Source organism: Trichomonas vaginalis, chromosome II, assembly GCF_026262505.1.
Source record: "Trichomonas vaginalis G3 chromosome II, whole genome shotgun sequence".
Classification (NCBI taxonomy): Eukaryota; Parabasalia; order Trichomonadida; family Trichomonadidae; genus Trichomonas; species Trichomonas vaginalis.
This window is the reverse complement of record NC_067204.1, coordinates 16,696,878-16,715,068: the sequence shown is the minus strand read 5'-3', so window position 1 is coordinate 16,715,068 and position 18,191 is coordinate 16,696,878. Positions and strand designations below refer to the sequence as shown.

The 18,191-nt window shown below is 31.0% G+C and overlaps 11 protein-coding genes across 11 annotated transcripts, besides 1 other annotated feature; 4 read left to right on the top strand and 7 right to left on the bottom strand.

The window, feature by feature from the left end:
- Window positions 1-96: 96 nt before the first annotated feature.
- TVAGG3_0557000 (uncharacterized protein) lies at window positions 97-1,151 on the top strand (the record flags this gene model as incomplete). The annotated part of the gene is made up of 1 exon (XM_001326080.1): window positions 272-823. One exon carries the CDS (start codon window positions 272-274, stop codon window positions 821-823), a length of 552 nt encoding a protein of 183 aa, XP_001326115.1.
- A 77-nt stretch (window positions 1,152-1,228) lies between these two features.
- On the bottom strand, window positions 1,229-2,034 carry TVAGG3_0556990 (uncharacterized protein; the record flags this gene model as incomplete). Its single annotated transcript, XM_001326081.1, has 1 exon — window positions 1,378-2,013. The coding sequence occupies one exon, from the start codon at window positions 2,011-2,013 to the stop codon at window positions 1,378-1,380; it is 636 nt and encodes a 211-aa protein (XP_001326116.1).
- A 609-nt stretch (window positions 2,035-2,643) lies between these two features.
- Window positions 2,644-6,080, top strand: TVAGG3_0556980 (uncharacterized protein; the record flags this gene model as incomplete). The annotated part of the gene is made up of 1 exon (XM_001326082.2): window positions 2,671-5,961. One exon carries the CDS (start codon window positions 2,671-2,673, stop codon window positions 5,959-5,961), a length of 3,291 nt encoding a protein of 1,096 aa, XP_001326117.1.
- A 208-nt stretch (window positions 6,081-6,288) lies between these two features.
- Window positions 6,289-6,319: a mobile genetic element.
- Window positions 6,320-6,676: 357 nt separating this feature from the next.
- On the bottom strand, window positions 6,677-7,248 carry TVAGG3_0556960 (uncharacterized protein; the record flags this gene model as incomplete). The annotated part of the gene is made up of 1 exon (XM_001326083.1): window positions 6,725-7,210. The coding sequence occupies one exon, from the start codon at window positions 7,208-7,210 to the stop codon at window positions 6,725-6,727; it is 486 nt and encodes a 161-aa protein (XP_001326118.1).
- A 487-nt stretch (window positions 7,249-7,735) lies between these two features.
- On the bottom strand, window positions 7,736-9,241 carry TVAGG3_0556950 (microtubule-severing ATPase protein; the record flags this gene model as incomplete). The annotated part of the gene is made up of 1 exon (XM_001326084.1): window positions 7,756-9,225. The coding sequence occupies one exon, from the start codon at window positions 9,223-9,225 to the stop codon at window positions 7,756-7,758; it is 1,470 nt and encodes a 489-aa protein (XP_001326119.1).
- Window positions 9,242-11,267: 2,026 nt separating this feature from the next.
- Window positions 11,268-11,932, bottom strand: TVAGG3_0556940 (C2 domain (calcium/lipid-binding domain, CaLB) family; the record flags this gene model as incomplete). Its single annotated transcript, XM_001326085.1, has 1 exon — window positions 11,322-11,927. One exon carries the CDS (start codon window positions 11,925-11,927, stop codon window positions 11,322-11,324), a length of 606 nt encoding a protein of 201 aa, XP_001326120.1.
- A 58-nt stretch (window positions 11,933-11,990) lies between these two features.
- Window positions 11,991-12,852, top strand: TVAGG3_0556930 (chromatin remodeling; the record flags this gene model as incomplete). The annotated part of the gene is made up of 1 exon (XM_001326086.1): window positions 11,998-12,693. One exon carries the CDS (start codon window positions 11,998-12,000, stop codon window positions 12,691-12,693), a length of 696 nt encoding a protein of 231 aa, XP_001326121.1.
- A 75-nt stretch (window positions 12,853-12,927) lies between these two features.
- On the top strand, window positions 12,928-14,464 carry TVAGG3_0556920 (tubby protein, chain A domain-containing protein; the record flags this gene model as incomplete). The annotated part of the gene is made up of 1 exon (XM_001326087.1): window positions 13,005-14,411. The coding sequence occupies one exon, from the start codon at window positions 13,005-13,007 to the stop codon at window positions 14,409-14,411; it is 1,407 nt and encodes a 468-aa protein (XP_001326122.1).
- A 109-nt stretch (window positions 14,465-14,573) lies between these two features.
- TVAGG3_0556910 (nucleotide-diphospho-sugar transferases family) lies at window positions 14,574-15,944 on the bottom strand (the record flags this gene model as incomplete). The annotated part of the gene is made up of 1 exon (XM_001326088.1): window positions 14,694-15,662. The coding sequence occupies one exon, from the start codon at window positions 15,660-15,662 to the stop codon at window positions 14,694-14,696; it is 969 nt and encodes a 322-aa protein (XP_001326123.1).
- A 50-nt stretch (window positions 15,945-15,994) lies between these two features.
- TVAGG3_0556900 (intraflagellar transport protein 25-like protein family) lies at window positions 15,995-16,522 on the bottom strand (the record flags this gene model as incomplete). The annotated part of the gene is made up of 1 exon (XM_001326089.1): window positions 16,099-16,515. The coding sequence occupies one exon, from the start codon at window positions 16,513-16,515 to the stop codon at window positions 16,099-16,101; it is 417 nt and encodes a 138-aa protein (XP_001326124.1).
- Window positions 16,523-16,641: 119 nt separating this feature from the next.
- TVAGG3_0556890 (uncharacterized protein) lies at window positions 16,642-17,768 on the bottom strand (the record flags this gene model as incomplete). The annotated part of the gene is made up of 1 exon (XM_001326090.1): window positions 16,721-17,758. One exon carries the CDS (start codon window positions 17,756-17,758, stop codon window positions 16,721-16,723), a length of 1,038 nt encoding a protein of 345 aa, XP_001326125.1.
- Between the last annotated feature and the right edge of the window lie 423 nt (window positions 17,769-18,191).

The following is an 18,191-nucleotide window of genomic DNA, read 5'->3' as shown; positions in this document are numbered from 1 at the left end:
TAAGACATTTTATAGAATAGTTCTATGATGAATTTGTTATACAAAATGCTTTTATTTTTTCAGATAAGATTTCTTTTAGAATAGGATCATGATCCAAATGGAACCTCATCTGATGAGGAACAAATACTTTTTAAGCTGTGCTTGTTAGAAAATATTTATACTTCGAAATAAATTTCGTAATCTTTACCAGTATAAGCATTGTAATACTCATAATTATTAATTTGATGTAAAATCATACATGCAGCTTAATTTGATTTTTCATTTTAGTTCAATGGAAGAACCTGCAAATTCTCCTTTAGATAACCAAGATAAAGATGATAGCCCCATCGTTAATACAATAATGGATACAGATAAATTTGATGTTCTAGAATACCATAGACGAAATGAATTATTTGAATCAAGAATTACTGATGGTAAAATACCAAATGATCCACATCCATATGATGCTTCTATATTTGCAGAGAATGATTTTATTGGTAAAAATCATCGAAGAATAAAAATGGATCCAGATGAAATTGATAGGTATGAAGGATATTCAAAACCAGTTTCATCAATAGTTGTTCCTAATTTTTGGCCATCAAGAAGCTGGGACAAACCAGAATATTTGCTCAGTGCTCAAAAATCACTTGAATTGCAAGAAAAAATTAAGGAACTAAATAAGATTGCAAAGAAAGATGAATATGATTATGGAAATTATAGCACACTTGCAGAGCCACTTTGCCCTGATAATTCTGCTGATAATGAAGATTTGAAAGATCATATTCTAACATTTTCAATGCTTGACCATGGAACTGATGATAGCACTGATACAGATATTATCTAATTGCATATAATTTTCATTAGAGAAATCAAAATCCAGAATTATCTGGAGATTCTATAAGTCGACTTTGTAATGGTTTAATCCTTTCGATCTCGCAAAAATCGATAATTATGATGCAGTTTTAGTTGTAATTTGCGATTTTTCGAATAATATCAGATTGAATTCTAGCTTATATAGTTTTCACGAAAATATATCAATATGAAAATATGGAATCTTCATTGTTCTGAAAGTTTTTTGTTTTGCTATCATTATTTACTTTAATTTTCTTTCAATTTTAATTCATTTGGCTTAATAACAATGATAACTCTATTGACTTATGATAAATATTTACTTTACTAGCCGTTAGCTATCATTTGAATACAAAAATTTTCATAATAATATAAAATTTACTAATATAAATAAATAAAATAACCGTATGAACAAAAAATAAGAATAATTACATGACCTCATCAAATAACAAACAAGTACCTTCAATATTAAAATTATTTTCAGAATAACAAATAATATTTATGGGTACATATATAAAAACAAAAGCGCAACGAACGTACAGAAAGCTATCACTCGTTCTTTGGGAAATTCGTGTCCTTAGGAGCTAAAGTAATCTGCAAATGAGGAAGTTTTTCTGGCCTTGGTATTGGCGACTTAGACTTGAATTGCATAGATTGAGAACGAGACATTGTTTTCAATCTATCAGGTACATTCGTAAGTGAAATAATTGCGCTTAAATGATGTCCTTCGAGCATACAATAATTCAAAGCTCTCCAGAACGCAATGCATGACCGAAAATCAGGGAAAGTAATATGCATATCTGAATTTTTTTTCTCGCACACTTTTTCTTGAGTTCCTGTTAAATTATAAATAAATATTTTCATTTGGTTAACGGTTAAGTCGTTAGGAACTTTCTGTAATATAAGGGACTTTGTATCAACAACGAATGGGAGCTTAAATAAATCACTTTTAATGTATTGCTTTAAAAACTCTGGAGACGATTTGATTGCTAATGCTAGTTCTCTTGCATCAACTCTTGCTTTAAAAAATTCCCTTGCACCAAGTAAATTGGAAATTTTTATGCAATTTTTATCATCTACATGAGAAACTAGGTATTGATTTTTTGCGAATGACTCCGGCTGAATCAATTGCTCTAGAATATCAAGGCAGAGTGATTGCAATGGAGTACGATTTCGAGTTCGCATTTACTTATAAAATCTGCGGTTATTGATTTTTTGACACGTTGAATTATGGGTGTGGAAATCAATGTGTCATTGAAAAATACTATAAACATTCAATGTAGTGGATTTTTTGAATAAATTCAGGATTTTGAGGTGATGATGAATTGAATATGAATAATATTACAATTCTCCAGTATATTCAGATTGTGGCCATAATGTAGTTAATTAATTTCATCAAATATTGGTATTCTGGCAAACTTGAGATCAATTTTTTCATCGGGGGAGGACACATCTTTGTATGAACGTCAATATTATTCCCACAATGTATTTATTTCAAATACTGAATATAAAAAGCTTTATTCAGAAGAATTTTTTACATTTGATATTCGTTATATGCAATAACATTCAAATATTTTTAGAGATTTGATTTTCTCATGGATTTTAATATCTATTATGCTGCTTATATAGTCAAGGGGATTTGATCACAAATTATTCTACATTTTTCAAATTTTGGTGGAGTTTTTTTAGACGATAAGAATCTTGGAAACATATATCTATTCTCTTTTAGATTGTAACTGTAAATATTCACACCTGTAATGTCATATTTTTGAGTGAACAAATTTTTTTTGAAAGCTTTACATTTAAGAATCTAAATTCCGACTTTATTACAATTTTTTTTGAATGAGCTCAGATTATACCACAATCTGGACTTATGATAACACGCAAGGGGAGCATACTTTGGACGCCAAATTTGAAGAAATCATCACAAGATTTCATTCTAAAAATTTAACTCCTGACAGCTTCTTTAAACTAGTTCAAAATTCTATCGAAGAACTCAAAAATCCCAAGACATTTTCGGTCGAAAAGAAAAATCAAATTAATATTTTCGTAAGTCGAATGATATACCACATTTACAAATCAAACTACCAAGAAATAATAGATTTTTTCACGAAGTTTGACAACACACTTTACAGCAATGGCATTTATACCCCATTTTTCAATTATTATGAAGAAAAGGCACAAGATTGCGAGAAATTCTACAACTATATTCATACATTTCCACCAAACTTCCAAAAGAATTACTTTTACAGTGCTATCAAGAAGAATTCCTATAATACTTCAGTTTCTGAAGAATATAAGGTAAAACAATACTATCTCGAGGAACTAAACAAATCATGTGAGCAGCTATACAAATATATGATTGTCAAAGACTATAACGTTGATTGGAACGACTTATCAGATTTACATCCTTATATTTTACCATTTTACTTCACACCGTACGTTATTAAGCTTGCTGACAGCATTACATCAAAGTTCAACCTCGAAACAGCAGAAACAATTGATAATTCTTTCAAAAAAAATTTAGATTTTTTCAAAACCGTAAATCAGCTAGGAACTGATAAGGTAGGCACATACTTTTACCTCATGTCAGTCAAACGGGATGTATGCGAATTCAAATTAGAGCTAAAAATTTGGAATGACAACGAAATTTACAAAATTGAGATTTTAAGGGACGTAATGATCAAAATTGCCCTTAAAAACTCAGGTAAGCATGCCATTACATGTATCCAAATTGTCTGGAACTGGATTTGCATAGTTGACGATAAAGAAATTCCATTGATTAATAATTTCGACAAAGAAGTCATTACAATCATTGAACATCTCATCAGAAGCAACCAAGTTCCATTTTATTCGCATATAAAACTCATAAATTCATGTAAAACTCCAAACAAAATGAATTTGTTGGAAAAAATTCATGAAAAATTACTTTTGAATGGAAATGATGATGTAATTAATGCATACGCTTATTTGGCAACAAAAATAAATTCCCTGGACTTCGATGTCGACTCGAAAAAGTTGATAGAAAAATTTTTCCCAATGATTTTTTCCACTTTTTCAAAATTACAATTTTCTATTAAATTAGAAGGGATTCTTGCATCATTCTGCTGTGCATTATCGGAATATAATAAGTATTCAACTGATTTCTTTCTTTATTTGCAGAAAAGAACAAGAGAAAACGAAAATTTTGAAAATTTAATTAAAATTATTGAAAAAACTGCATGCAATTCAAAGATATTAATGAACAAAATAGCTTTTAGTAACTTCTTATCGTCAGTGAACCTTGTTCCTGAACATTATCCCATTAATTTAATTAATTTTTCATCTGATCAGTATGATTACGCCACAACATCGATTATTGATGCTGATATCAATAGTTGTGCTGCACAAACACTGTTTGTTTTGTCGCAATCGTTTGAATTCGTTAATAAATTGAAGATTTTCGGGAAAGCGTATAGAGAAAGGAAAACTTTGGAAAAATATGATCAGAATGTTATCCAGGAACTCAAAGATATTTTGTTTGGTCTCTCAAGTTCATTAAATTTGTCTACAAACATCAAAAATTTTGCTCAAAAATTAAATTTTCAAAAAAGTGACATTTTATCAAATTTTGAACAAATTTTTAAGATTTTACCACCTGAAATCACATCAGTATTTGAATGGACGTTTAGTAAAAATGGGGATGACACCGAAACTGTGAATTATCTTGATTTTCATGGAAATTCGAAATCAATTTTGGAAAATATTAATTTGTCAATTGGAAAATACCAGCAAAAGCGTCCAAGGACAATACTTGTGAACATACCGGAAGGAATTGAATTAGCAAAGTTTTCTTTGGAAGATGAATTTGATATTGAAATTAAAATGTTTAAAAACAATCAAGAAAGGTCAAATAGCAAAGGTTATGTGATAAATAACATAATTCAAAAGGAAAATGGTGAATTTGTGACTTTTCAAAGATCAAATTTTGGATGGATAAAATTTTGTGGAAAAACATCAAAATTTCTTTCGGATGACGAACTCCAAAAAATTTCATTACATCCATTATTCATGACATTGATTATTTCGGATTATTTCATTGCTTTTTCTGGATTCTTATTTTCATTAAATGAAAAATCGAATAATTCTCTTGATGCATTCGTATTTAAGAATTCTCCAGAAGTTAAAATGGCTATATCCATCATAAATGAAAATTCCGAAAAGTTTTCGGACATTCCAGGAACATTAAAACTGGAATTTTGGCAAAATTTGTTTAATTCTGAAAAGATTTGCAACTACGAAATCAAAAATAGAAATGCTGTTGCAAAGATACTCTCTAGAATTGATTATAGAATTATCTGCTACTCACCTTTCGTTGAGAAATATGGCAATTTACTGTTTTCAAGGCCTGAATTTGATAATTTCGATTTACAAATTTTACATTTGTCACTTTTTGCAAATGATGCGGCCAATTATAGAACTGAAGAAATTAGAACGAAATTACTTAAATGCAAGGATATAGATCCTAAATTACTTTCACATTTCTCATTGCAAAAGATTTATCCAGAGAAAATGCCATTTTATCAAGGATTAGATGAAGATTTACGAATATTAGATGAAAGTCAAATTCCTTATCCTGTAAAGACATCAGAAGTCTTCCTGAAATACCTTCCTTATTATATTAGCAATTATAAAAAAAAGACAAAAGAATTTCATAGAAGTGATTATGATAATGCCAAAATAATTCAAAGGATAAAAGTATTGTTGAACAAACATATTATTATGGAATCAGATCTGATGAAAGATGAATATTCTGATTTCGTAAATCAATTCATTTATGTTGTTTTGGCTGATGAACCGTTATCTCCTTTAGAAGCATATCTTGATAAGTCGCCAGTATCAAATAACTTCATGTTCTCTCTTTTTAAAGCAGATGCTTCAAAATTGAAAAAATTTGATATTATTATTGATGAGCAATATTTAAAGGATGTTTTGCAAAATGGAGAACATTCAATTAAATATTGTGTCCTCAACTACTTGGCAAGCTATGATTCATGCGTTTCTCAACTACTCACTGATGACGCAAAGAAACACATCATTGAAAATAGAAATGAATCAAAGCTGCTGTCAAACTTATTATATTCTTGTTTTTAATGGTCTGCTTACGTCGTCTAAACTCTAATAGCATGATACTCAATGTTGCGCCATGCAGACGTAAGCGTGACTTTAGATTCTTAAATGTTTATGTATTTATTTATTTTAAAATTAATTGCGATTTTTTTTCTAATATCAGTCTATTACTATAATTTATTGTACTTACCACTTACTGGCATGCTCTTATAATATCGACATATCTTTATTTTAAAAACAGATATTTACGGTTCTAGAAAGTGATTTGTAATAACTTTTTTCAGATCAAAAATATTAACTTTTCTATCAAAGAAAATCAGGATATAAAGCTTGAGGTTCAAATTATTTGATAGAATGTCAGAAGTGGTAAGTACATCCTTAATGATAGAGTTGACTAAGCCACTTCACTAAAGCAATTATGATTTTGATTCTTAATAGTATTCACTATCACCAACTTATATAGAGGTATTATGACTGTATCTTAATATCTAAAAGCTAATATATACAAAGCGGGAGTAGATGTAACCCTAAAGATCATGAAAAAAAATTTAAAGATATGAACACTCGCATGTAACCAAAAATTAATTATCCTAAAATACAAGATACAGACTATATATATTATGTATATATAGAACATTAGGTTTCAATAAAATCGAATAATGAAATCCTGAGTGTGTACAATTTTAAAAAATCTTTCAAAATTCAAAATATTATTTTTAATTCAACAAAGTATAGCTAAAATTTATACACTTTTTAATTATAAACATGTAATAACATAAGTATGCAATTATGCAGACATTGAATCAAACTTCTTGAAGAACTTTGATAGATTTGAGTAATCGAATATATAATTGCCGCAGAAGTAGTTTGGTAATTCTTCACTCTGCGATTTAAGTATATATTCATATGTTTTATTATCGTTATGCTTTTTTAATTTGAATTGAAATTTGTCCGCAAAATTAAACTCGTAATAGTCCTTTTTAGCATCAATTATATGCAAATTTTCAACTTTAAACGATTCTTTTAGTACTAAATCCCTAGCAGCTAAATCTGCTTTAAGTTTTGATATGCTTTCTTGTTTCTTGGCTATTTTATTTTGCAATTCTTTGTTTCTTTTTATTGATTGACGCATTTGCTCATTCTGGGCTTTGAGTTCATTAATAGAAATCGTATGAATTTGTTCATGTTCTTCTATTTTTTGTTTTAAATCGGTGATATCCTCGCGAATAGATCCATGCCTCAGTTTATCTAGCTTTTCAAAGCTCTTCTTCATTGATTCATATTTTACTTTCCAATCAATCTCAGAGCTTTTAGTTGACATTGAATTGATAAACGGCAACATTCAGGCGCAATCATCATCGATTTAAACAAGGAATATAAATCAGTACTTGGTAATAATATTAACCCATTGTGGATTTTTCAATTTTCTTGGTGATTGTTTAAGATTTTTTATAATTCTTTTCATTTCTTTTAATACCGAACGAAACATTTGTATTTTTTCATATATATAGAAAATAATCTACTTATTTAGCACTCAAACTTTCAATATTGGCTATTAAGATTGATTAATATGAATTATCTCCTGTGATGATTGTTTGATTCAAAAATTACTGCCCATTTTTGAAGTGCACTAGCCAAAAATGTTTAGTGAATGATGTGTTGTTCGTATTGTATATCAAGAAGTGAATAATAATTTCAATGTCTTCAGGATTCATAATGTTAATGTTATACCATATGCCTATTAATACGAAGCAAATAATGAATAAGTTAGAAAAGATAGTATTAAATTCAATTTTATTCAAACAAAAAAAGATTAAATTATTCAGCACCTTTAAGTTGACGCCATTCTTCGTACTTTTTGATTGTGTTCTTATCAACTGAACTCTTTCGTTTCTTGAGAGCAGATTCGAAGTCTTCGTTAGTAACAAAAACTTTGGCATCTTCGGCGGGCATGTTCAGCCATTGTTGTGTGTCTAAATGTTGTGTTTGTTTGTCGAAAACAATCTGTGCAACATCACGACACAAGTTTGCAATGTCCGCACAACTGTAGCCATCAAGTTTCTTAACAAAGCCTTGTGTGTCGAAATCATGACAAATGTATTCACCTAAATACATGTTCAAAATACTTTCACGACCTTCCTCATCGGGTAATGGAATGTAAACACGTTTCTGGAATCGACGAAGAAGAGCTTCATCAAGATCCCATGGGAAATTGGTGGCGGCCATAACAAAAACATTGGATTCACAACTGCCGTCGATGCCTTCAAGACGTGTAAGTAATTGTGCTTTCATTCGACGTGATGCTTCGTGTTCGCCTTCTGAGCCACGTTGTGATGCAATAGAATCGATCTCGTCGAAGAAGATAGTAGATGGTTGCATTTCTTCTGCCATGTTGAAAAGGTATGTAACTAATTTCTCTGATTCGCCAAGGAACCGACTTGTGATAGTTGCTGATGTGATGTTAAAGAATGTACGTTTGCATTCAGTAGCAACTGCTTTCGCAAGGAAAGTCTTACCGGTACCTGGTGGACCGTAAAAAAGAACAGAACGCCATGGAGATAATAAACCTTTAGCAATATCGGGACGCATAGGAAGAATAACAAGATTTTGTCGAAGCAGTCGCTTAACTTGGCTAAGACCGGCAATGGAATCCCATTGAACGTTAGGTTCTTTAACAAGAATTCCCATGTCAACGATTTGTTGCATCAATGGGTTATCCGTTTGTGGAATTTCTTTCTTGGTTTGTAATAAACGTTGTTGGCGTTCTTTGTCTTTAAGATTGTCGCGACTGCTGCTCTTGGCTGGTAAATGAACTTGTTTGAAACTTTCAAATGGAATTTGTGAATTATTGATTGCACGTGTTGGCGGTGATTCGCGTTTAGGAGATATGCGACGTTCTTTGTTGATAAAGGATGGTCGTTTTTCACCTGCTTTAGGTCGACGTCGAAGAGGAGTATTAATCATTTCTTGACGATTTGGTGTGTTAACAATAGATGTAGTTTGCTCGATCTGTTGATTGAATAATCGATGTTGGTCGTCAACGTTAATTAAAGAGGTAATTTCACTAATAGTAGATTTTAAACGACGAATTGCAGCTTCTTCTTGAACAATGTCTTTAACTAATGAATTCCATTTCCCTTTTTCAATGATGTTACGACACAAACTGATTTCTTTTTCGGCTTCCTTTTTTGCATTAGAATATGCACTCAGACATTCATCATAATCACCGTTAAGACCACAGGAACGTGCACTATTAACAAAGACTAATGATGGATGAAGTTCAGACATCAATTTTAAATTTTTTTATTTTTCATTTTCTATATTCGTTTTTTTTCAAACAATTCTCACTCTCAACACAAAATTTTATAGGACAATAAGCATTATGCAAATTAATCAGACTCTTCTATCTCGGAACTGCTCCACTTCTCGAATAATGAATGGAAAGAAGTCTACAAATCGGAATATACAAATCAAGTTTATTCCCAAAACAAAAAATACGTAGGCCAAACCGGTAACTTTTATGTCTACAAAGTCTATTTTTGCAATCTTGGTGAAGAAGGAGTTATTATTCTTAATTCTGCAGATGTTAAGTCACTTATTTCTACAAATACCTTCGAAAACTCATCTCGAAATGATAAAGGTGGATCTATTTACATCGGACGAGGCCAAAGTTCTATTCGAAAAGTTTGCAGTTTTGGATCTAAATCGACAGGCACTGGATCGTTTTGCTATGATTATTTATCAGATGATCCTACAAAAGTCAATGAAGTTCATGATTCATCGATAACATATAGCAACCGAGGAAATCGAAGTTCAGATGTTACGCTTGATTTAAGAAATGGAAATATTTCATTTTTACAAAACAACATCACAAGAAACTATGGCCAAACTCATACAGCTTTTACAATAGGATTAGGACAAGGAACTTCATCAATAAAATATTCAATTATTGATGAAAACTATGCAAACTCCAGAATTTGTGGGACAGCATCCATACAAACAAAATATGACAGCATTGTTTTCATAAACAACACTGTTTCTAATCCTAATGGCATTCCTTCAATGATTTTATGTTATGAGTGTGATGCTACTTTAGAAAACTGTTTCATTGCAAATAACAAACAAAATAATCAATATTTGTTTGGAATTTATGGATCAGGTTCAATTACAGTATCTAATTCATATATTGATACTACAGAACTATTATATGATCAATATCAAAATGTAAATATCGCAGAAAGTAAAGTTGTTTCAATACCACTTCATCTTCTTCCATTTGACAATTGTCAAGAAGATTATTATGTTTCTATCAAATGTCAAAAATTAACATGCATGAAGTTTATTTATCATCATGTTTTTAGAGTATCTTTTGCTTTTCTTGTTTTACGCAAATAAAATTTCGTATTTTTTGAAATTTTTGGAGGAGATTGATGGTTTTCAGTCACCCCTATTGATTTATTCGAAGTTAAATGACTTACTAATTCTTGTTTTAAGAATATTATTGGTTGTATTGAGAGATCTTGATCAAATCTTGTAATTTTCAACATCAAGAGCGAAGTAATGTTGTAAAAATTGAATTACATTAGTAAATTTTCATTTTTATATTATAATATGAGCTTTTCTTTTTGGGTAGAAATGAAACAATTGAATCTCTATTTGATAGCGTCGAATTGTTTCGATATTTATTGTTCGTGTCTGTATGATATTTGATATTAAACATAAATTCTAGACTTACTGTAAATTTTTAGAAAGTTTTAAATTATTATTTGGCTTAAAGCTTTGAATTAATGAGCATGCTGTATGTTAAATGTGAGGAAAGATTTGTTGAAAGTTAAAATTGATCTCTCAGATTCCATCTAAAATTTTGGAATCAAATTTTGGAAATCAAAAAATTTCTGTGTGGACTCTGGATAGAGTCGGCTATGTATATTCAACTGCCATTGAAACAGAGTCGAATTTATCTCCAAATATTATTAGAAATGATAGAATAGACCTAAAACTATATAATTTTTCATATGAAAATTTTTTATCTGGATTATTTTTGGAAATTTTATTTTAATTAAGATTTGTTTTATCTTTTTCTAAACATTAGAGGGTTTTATAGGATTTTTAAATCAGTAAGATGATTTGATTTTTGATATATATTAAAATATTATTAGTTATTTTTGATTATCTCAAAAATTCATTGCTGAATAGAAATTCTTATATACTATTCTATTTATAGCTTCATGACTACCAAAAATGGAATTCATAATTTAGAGTTGTTAATCACCAAAATGGAATCTTAACTTATAAGAAATAATTTGAAATAAATTTCTTAGTTACAATAGCTGAAATTTTATATCGAAAAATGTATATATTAAAAACAAATAAAAATCAGAGAATTAATGATCAACTAAAGGAATATCTGAATTTTGGAACTTAAAAGAGCCATACATAGCTTGTTGCATTTCCTGCTGACGTAGACGTAGCTCACCACTTTCAGATGGAGCTACAGGAGGGATAAATGCTTGAATTGGTTTCCAAACAATTTCTAGATCTTGATCTGTAACTGGAGTTTGTGGCCATGGTGGTGTTGCAGCAAATGGAACTCTTTCCTGTGAAAATGCAGCTACATTGGTGTCACAATAATGGAACATAACTAACATCCATATTGGATCGATAAAATTACGATTTGTAGAAACTGGAATCCACTCAGCAACAACATAGTTGTATGGAAGCCATTTAAGTGGAATAGAAACTCTTCCTAGTTCTTCATGAACCATCATTAAGCGTGATTCGGCTACAATAAAGTCTAAATTGCTAACCTGGTTATCCTGGAAAACAAAATCGAAGTTTTTGTCCCAGAATGGTGGCAGAGCGTTGGATTTTGATGTAAATTGAAAGTTTCCAATTTCAGATGGACGAACACCAGCATAAACGAAAGGCATAGGGGAACGTCTGCATGGATGGCTTTTCAAGCCGACAATTTTTATATGCAGACTACGCATTTTCCTATTTGATAAAAGTGACAACCATAAAAAGTGACAAGTTCAATAATTTTTTTTCAAAGAAAAAAATATGTCTGGAGATTGGCAACCAAAAGCTGCAGGTGTGATTCTTAAGATAATGGAGCATCCAGCTGCTGCTTTATTCAGAAGTCCTGTTGTTAGTGGTACAGATACGGAAGAAAATAATTATTATACAATTATAACGAATCCACAAGACTTTGGAACAATCAAAGATCGTCTCTACAATAACCAGTATAAATCAGTAACTCAATTGATCGAAGACGTAAATCAGATTGCAAAAAATGCTGCAATTTACAACGGAGAAAACTCTCATGTAGCATTTCTCGCGTCATATTGCACACAGTTATTTAACAAAGAAATGAGAGATTCAGATTTATTACCAGTCAGAGCTTGGTGCGATGCAGTTTTTAATTTACGTACAAAAATAACAAATTTAATGTCAAATCAACCACCAAAGGTTAGACAATTTTCATCATCCCTCAATGCAGGTAGATCTCTCAAGCAAAACACTCCAGTTATGTCTGAACATGAAATTCAATGTTTTATTCAAGCTTCAGAGAAACTTCAATCAGATGAAGAGCAAAAGGAAATGATTAGAATCTTAAACGAGAACCAGCCTGAGCTGGATGCAGGAAATGCCGAAATTCATTTTGAAATTACAAAATTAAACCATCAAACAATGAGCGCCCTCAAACATTACATGGCAGAAGCTTTGAATAAGAAAGGAATGTCTTATCCTGAATAAAATATTTGTTGTGAATTTTTTTTGTTAAAACATCTGTATCTTATCTTATTTCATGAAATTTAAATAGTTTTTAGTCGCTTTTGTGACAGAATAGGATATCAAATTCAATTTCGTTAAATTCCAAACTTGACAGTCCCAATTTTTAGATATTCCAACATAAAATGTCTTAAATTGTTATACATAAGATTCCTAGCTATTGAATTTGCGAAATTGTTTACGATCATATTTTTATGTAAAAGGGTTTACTCCCCCTTTAGATGATTAATCCTGTGGAATTTAGGTCGAACAGAGCAAGGGCTCGGCCTAAAAGGATGTCAACAGATGTGCACCATGTGCCTATACCACAACAAAAGTCAAGAAGAAGTACAATTCAACTCGCTCAAGAATCATCAGATAGTGATAATGATCCTTCTGATCATATTGCAGTTATACAAACAGTAAAAGACAATCGAGTATTGCTTTCTGATGATGATATATCATCAAGTACTTACTCAAGTGACCAAGATGAACCGCAACAAAATCAAATCAGTTGGGCAGCACCGAATTCACCTGAGAAGAACTCGAACATAAAGTCTACGCCATCTAATACTCAAGATGATACTCAAGAACAGAGAAATGTGAGAAAAAGAAGAGTAATTAAACGAAAAGTTCCTTCAACAACGGCTGATGAAGAGGAGCCAAAAACAGAAACAGAGAATGCTCCACGCAAAAGAGTTAAGCGTGTTAGAAAGAAAGTCTCTTATGAAAACGAAGAAAAACCAACTCAAGAAGATCACTCGGAATCACAGTTTGAATTAGATACAGAGCCAGAACAGAGCAAACCTGACAATAAAGCTCAAGAAAAAAAGCGCGAATCTATAGATATCCAGCCAAAAAGACGAGAAAGTCATTCAACTACAGAAAATACTACGCAACTTACACCAGAAGAGCGAGAAAGCATAGCAAAATCTCCTCTCGATATAAAGGACTCAACAAGCTTTCAAATAAAGCGAAATGTAAAAGTATTTGGCCATTCTGTGTTTAGTTTAATAGAATCGGATAGAATTTTGTATTATACTAAGTACGAAAAGATCCAACTCGGAAAAGGCTTCAAAATTTTCAAGAAAAATACAGGTGATGGAGAATTAATCGGATTTTTACGATTTCACAACATGAAAAAGAGATTTACGTTCTATTTAGGCAAAGATGAAGAGAGTCTTGGTGAAGTTTTCGGTCTTTGTTACATAACTTCTTCAGATATTCTTTCTCGCATTCGCCAGATGAGAGTTTGCTTCCAGAAGAGCATGAAACTTAATTTTCCGGCCACAAAAGAGCAAAATCTTTCAAGAATTTGCATGAATTATGGAAAAGAACTCGAAGAAAAGCGAAAACAGAAAGAAAAGGAGAAAAAGAAGAATCCAACACAAGAAGGAAAGAAGCTTGAAGAGGAAGAAGACAAAAATGAAGCAGAAAAAGAAATAATTAATTATAATGATTTTATTTTCTCCGAAACAATGATTCCTCGCGTTAACAAAGATGGATCTCTTAGTTTGAACTTCGGTGGCATCGTTCCCAAGCCTTCAATAAAGAATTTCATCATTAGAAAACCAAATTCAAACAAAGTTTCGATTATGGTTTACAGAATGTCTAATGAAATGTTCACTGTCAGATATAGTGATCCTTGGACATTAGAATCTGCTTTCGGATTTGCTTTGGCAGCTTTAGATGGCGAAGGTTAATTTTTTTATATTATTTGTTTATTCTTTTATATCACATATATAATAAAATGTTTTGTTATTGATTAAATTACTATATTTTACTTAATAAGCTATTTAAAATCTTGAAATTCAAAATCATCTCAAATTTATTCACAAAATAATAACATTACAACTATAAATCTTCTAATTATTTACTCCAACCAACTTGAATATGATTAAATTACCTTTGTATGTTAGATTTAGAAAAATTTATTGAATTTAATAACTAATATATTTACAATTTAAACAAAACAAACATGAATTCTATTCTAGACCGCATTTCTCGTAAAGTAAATGCTGGAGTTCAGGGAATCTATTATATTGATGCAAATAAAATGGAACAGTATCTTCAAGAGAAATAATCTGTCCGTATTGGTTATATCTGATCTCTCTCATCTTCACACACCATTGCATTGTGAAGAAACCTTCATTGCAACCTGTAATTTTGTATCTAATTCCGTTTTCTTTTAAGGCACCAGTCCAAACCAAGTAATTTAAGATAGGTTGGTCCATACTCGATTGCCAGCATGTAATCCATTCTTTAGATGTCGTCATTAAATTCAATAATTTTACGTAATCGTAAGCAGAGCCGCCAATAGAGCCACTACATAATATAAACCTATGATTTAGCTGGCTAAGAACAGTAGCACCGTAGCAATCTCTCAACCAAGCAAGATTCCAGCCGCAAGACTTGAATTGGTGAGGTTCTAACGCTAGGGTTAATGTATCGTTCTTTAATGACTCAGCAAATGGATCTCCTTGGAAGAAAACGTCGAAAGCGTCAGTGTGTAAAACTCTGTCAACATCTTTGAAGTGGGCATTAAGCCATGCAAGCTCATGCTCATATCTGTCCATATGAGGTACTTGCAATTTATTTCGAGTATGAAGATCTATGTATTCGATTTCTACGGAATATTTCAAAACTCCAGCAATATCTTCTGCTGGAACGTATATTGATTTTGGAACAAATAGAATTATTCTGCATTTTGAACCCGTTGAGCGCAAAGATTTGATACAAAGAGTTAAACCTTTTCCAAATGCAGTTGCAAAAAGAAAAACAACATCTCTTTTCGTTCCACCAACTTTTGTTGATGAATTCCAATCACATAATAAATTTTCTGTTTTCGGAATAATTGGAGTGTAATTAACAAGCAATTTGTATAAAACAAAAGCAATAACAGCAAAATTTACATAGAGAAACGCAAATAGAGGTTGATATGATTTGGCCCCCATTAAATGTTTCTCTGTTTATAAAATTTCTTTTGAACAATTCCGATGTCACATTTCTGACAGAATTTAAAATTTCTAATTTGGGTTATACCATTGGCATAAGCTTTCATTGCTTTTTGAGATTTTAAAGTTCAAATTCAGATTAATGCTCAATAAAATTTCGATGAAAATAATTATACCTAAACAATGAAAGATTGTAGGATGAATTGAATTTTCTCATGAAGAGTATTTGATTTTTGTAAACTCATAGAACAAATTTCAATTTCAATTTTATTTATCAGAGATATTTCAAAAAGAAATGCACACAAATGAATAGTTTGGCTCAAAGTTATAATTTTCATATATGATTAATATAAATGATTTTATAAATTTTGTATAAAAGGTAAATATAAATAAACACGTCTAAGATTTAAAATAAATAATTACATTTAGGCCTACTTTATTTAGGTTGTTCATGAACAGGTACACCTTCTACGCGTAAAACGTATAAAGCTGTGAATGGACCCCAACCTTGGTTAACAACAACTTTAATACCATATGTTGTACTACGTAAGTTTAATTGGTGTGTTTCTTGTTGTTTGATAGGTTGAGCTGGAAGATTATATGTATCAATTTCAATCCATTGTGTTAAATCAGCATCTGTTGAAGCATAAAGCGATATAGCCTTAACTTTTCCTGTAATTGTTGTTACGCGAATAATCTGTGCTGGTGTTTTGAATTTAAGAACACATTCTTGTGGAAAGAGACCTGTTGTAGTCCAGAACGTAGTTTCATCGGCATCAACAACATTTGATGCTGGATGGTCAACGTCCATTGATGTTGCATAGAATAACTCTAATGGTATCACTGATGCCATTTCCAAACGTATACTGTGTCACTTTTTTAGATTTTTATTTTCTGTCCAAATTCCAGCTACAAAAATGCATTATATGAACAAGAATTTAGAATAATAGATGCACATAAACGATGACTTTACTACTAGCTTATGAATACATGATAAGATTCAATAACTTTTGATTTATTTAAAAAATATAACAAAAAATAATAAACAATTTTTTTTTCTATTTGCGCAACCAATTATTAAAGTCAGCAATATCACTTCTCATCTGAGCAATAGCTTGATTCATCTTCTCAGATTTTTCTGTTAATACTAAAGCAATGTTAATAAGTGCCTTGTCTACTGTCTTTGGCTGTCTCTTGATGATCTCAAGTCTGTTTTCTAGTCTGTCGAGTTCTAATTCGATTTCTTTTGATCTTCTCCTGAAGTTTTCTTTGATAGCAGTGTTTCGAGATTGAAGATTCTTGCATCTCATCTCTTTCCTTCTCTTTTTGTCTGTGAATGATGCAATTCGCTTCTTCAGCTCTTCCTGCTCCTTCTTGACCTGGGAAATCTGTTTCTTGCCTTCATCACGAATCTTCTTTGTTTGTTCTTGAAGTTCATCTTTGGTTTTTCCTGCTGCATCTTCAATTTCCTTTCTTTGAGCTTCAATTTCGCGTTCAATCTTCATTGCATCATCTGCAAGTGATTTTTCAAGTTTGTCTGCTTCTATGCTTCTCTCTTCTGCTATCTTTGATAAAGTTGCATCAGCTGCACGATGATCAAATTGTAAAGTAACGTAATCTTTGAGTGAATCAATAAGAATGTTACCTTCCTTTTCGAGAGTTAAGTCTGGTTTTAGTTCTTGCTTGATATTTGGTAAATTGAAGTAGAAATCTGCAAAACTATTTCTAAATTCTTCTGCCATTTCGTTTATCTCACCCATGAGTCCAGTTTGAGCATCACACGGAATTACAGCTTGCATACCCGTAACTCCTTCTAAAAGCTTAATATCTTCAGTTAATTTTCTTTCTTGAGCAAGTAGTCTTTCATTTTCTGTCGATAATTTATCTAACTGATCTCTCTCCTTATCTAATTGCTGGTTACATGCTGCTAATGTCGTTTTAATATCGTAGATAGCGTTATCTAATTGTTGCAAACGCCAAGTTCTTCTATGCATTTCTGCTGCAGTCGGAACAACATTACTCATTAGTTCTAACATCTCTTTTCTACGAGATGCGAAATTTTGAATGATAAGTTCATATCTTTCCTCGAAAGTCATTTATTTTTTTAAACGTACATTCTTCCAGACTCAATAAAGGACTCTTCAGTGAAAACATTTTTAATCAATTCCATATTTATAAGGGCTTAGGCTACGGATTTCGAAGTTTTGAAAGGGTTTGTGAATCAAAATATTTGAATCTTGCATGCGGATTCAATTTTAGACATACAATGATATTACGTGTTGGATCTATGCCCATTGGAAAATTAAAACTGTGATTATCTTGAAAATGAATGAGAAATAAGAGATTTGACACTTTACAAATGTAAACATTCTAAATTTTCTATTTTTATAATGGAATTAATTCCATCTCCTATCATTAATCATTCACTTTTACCAAATTAATGCTTCAAAATGATAAGTCTGGAATTCAATGAAGATTACAACCATAAAATACAATTGAAATTAAAAAATGATTCGAAAATTACATTAA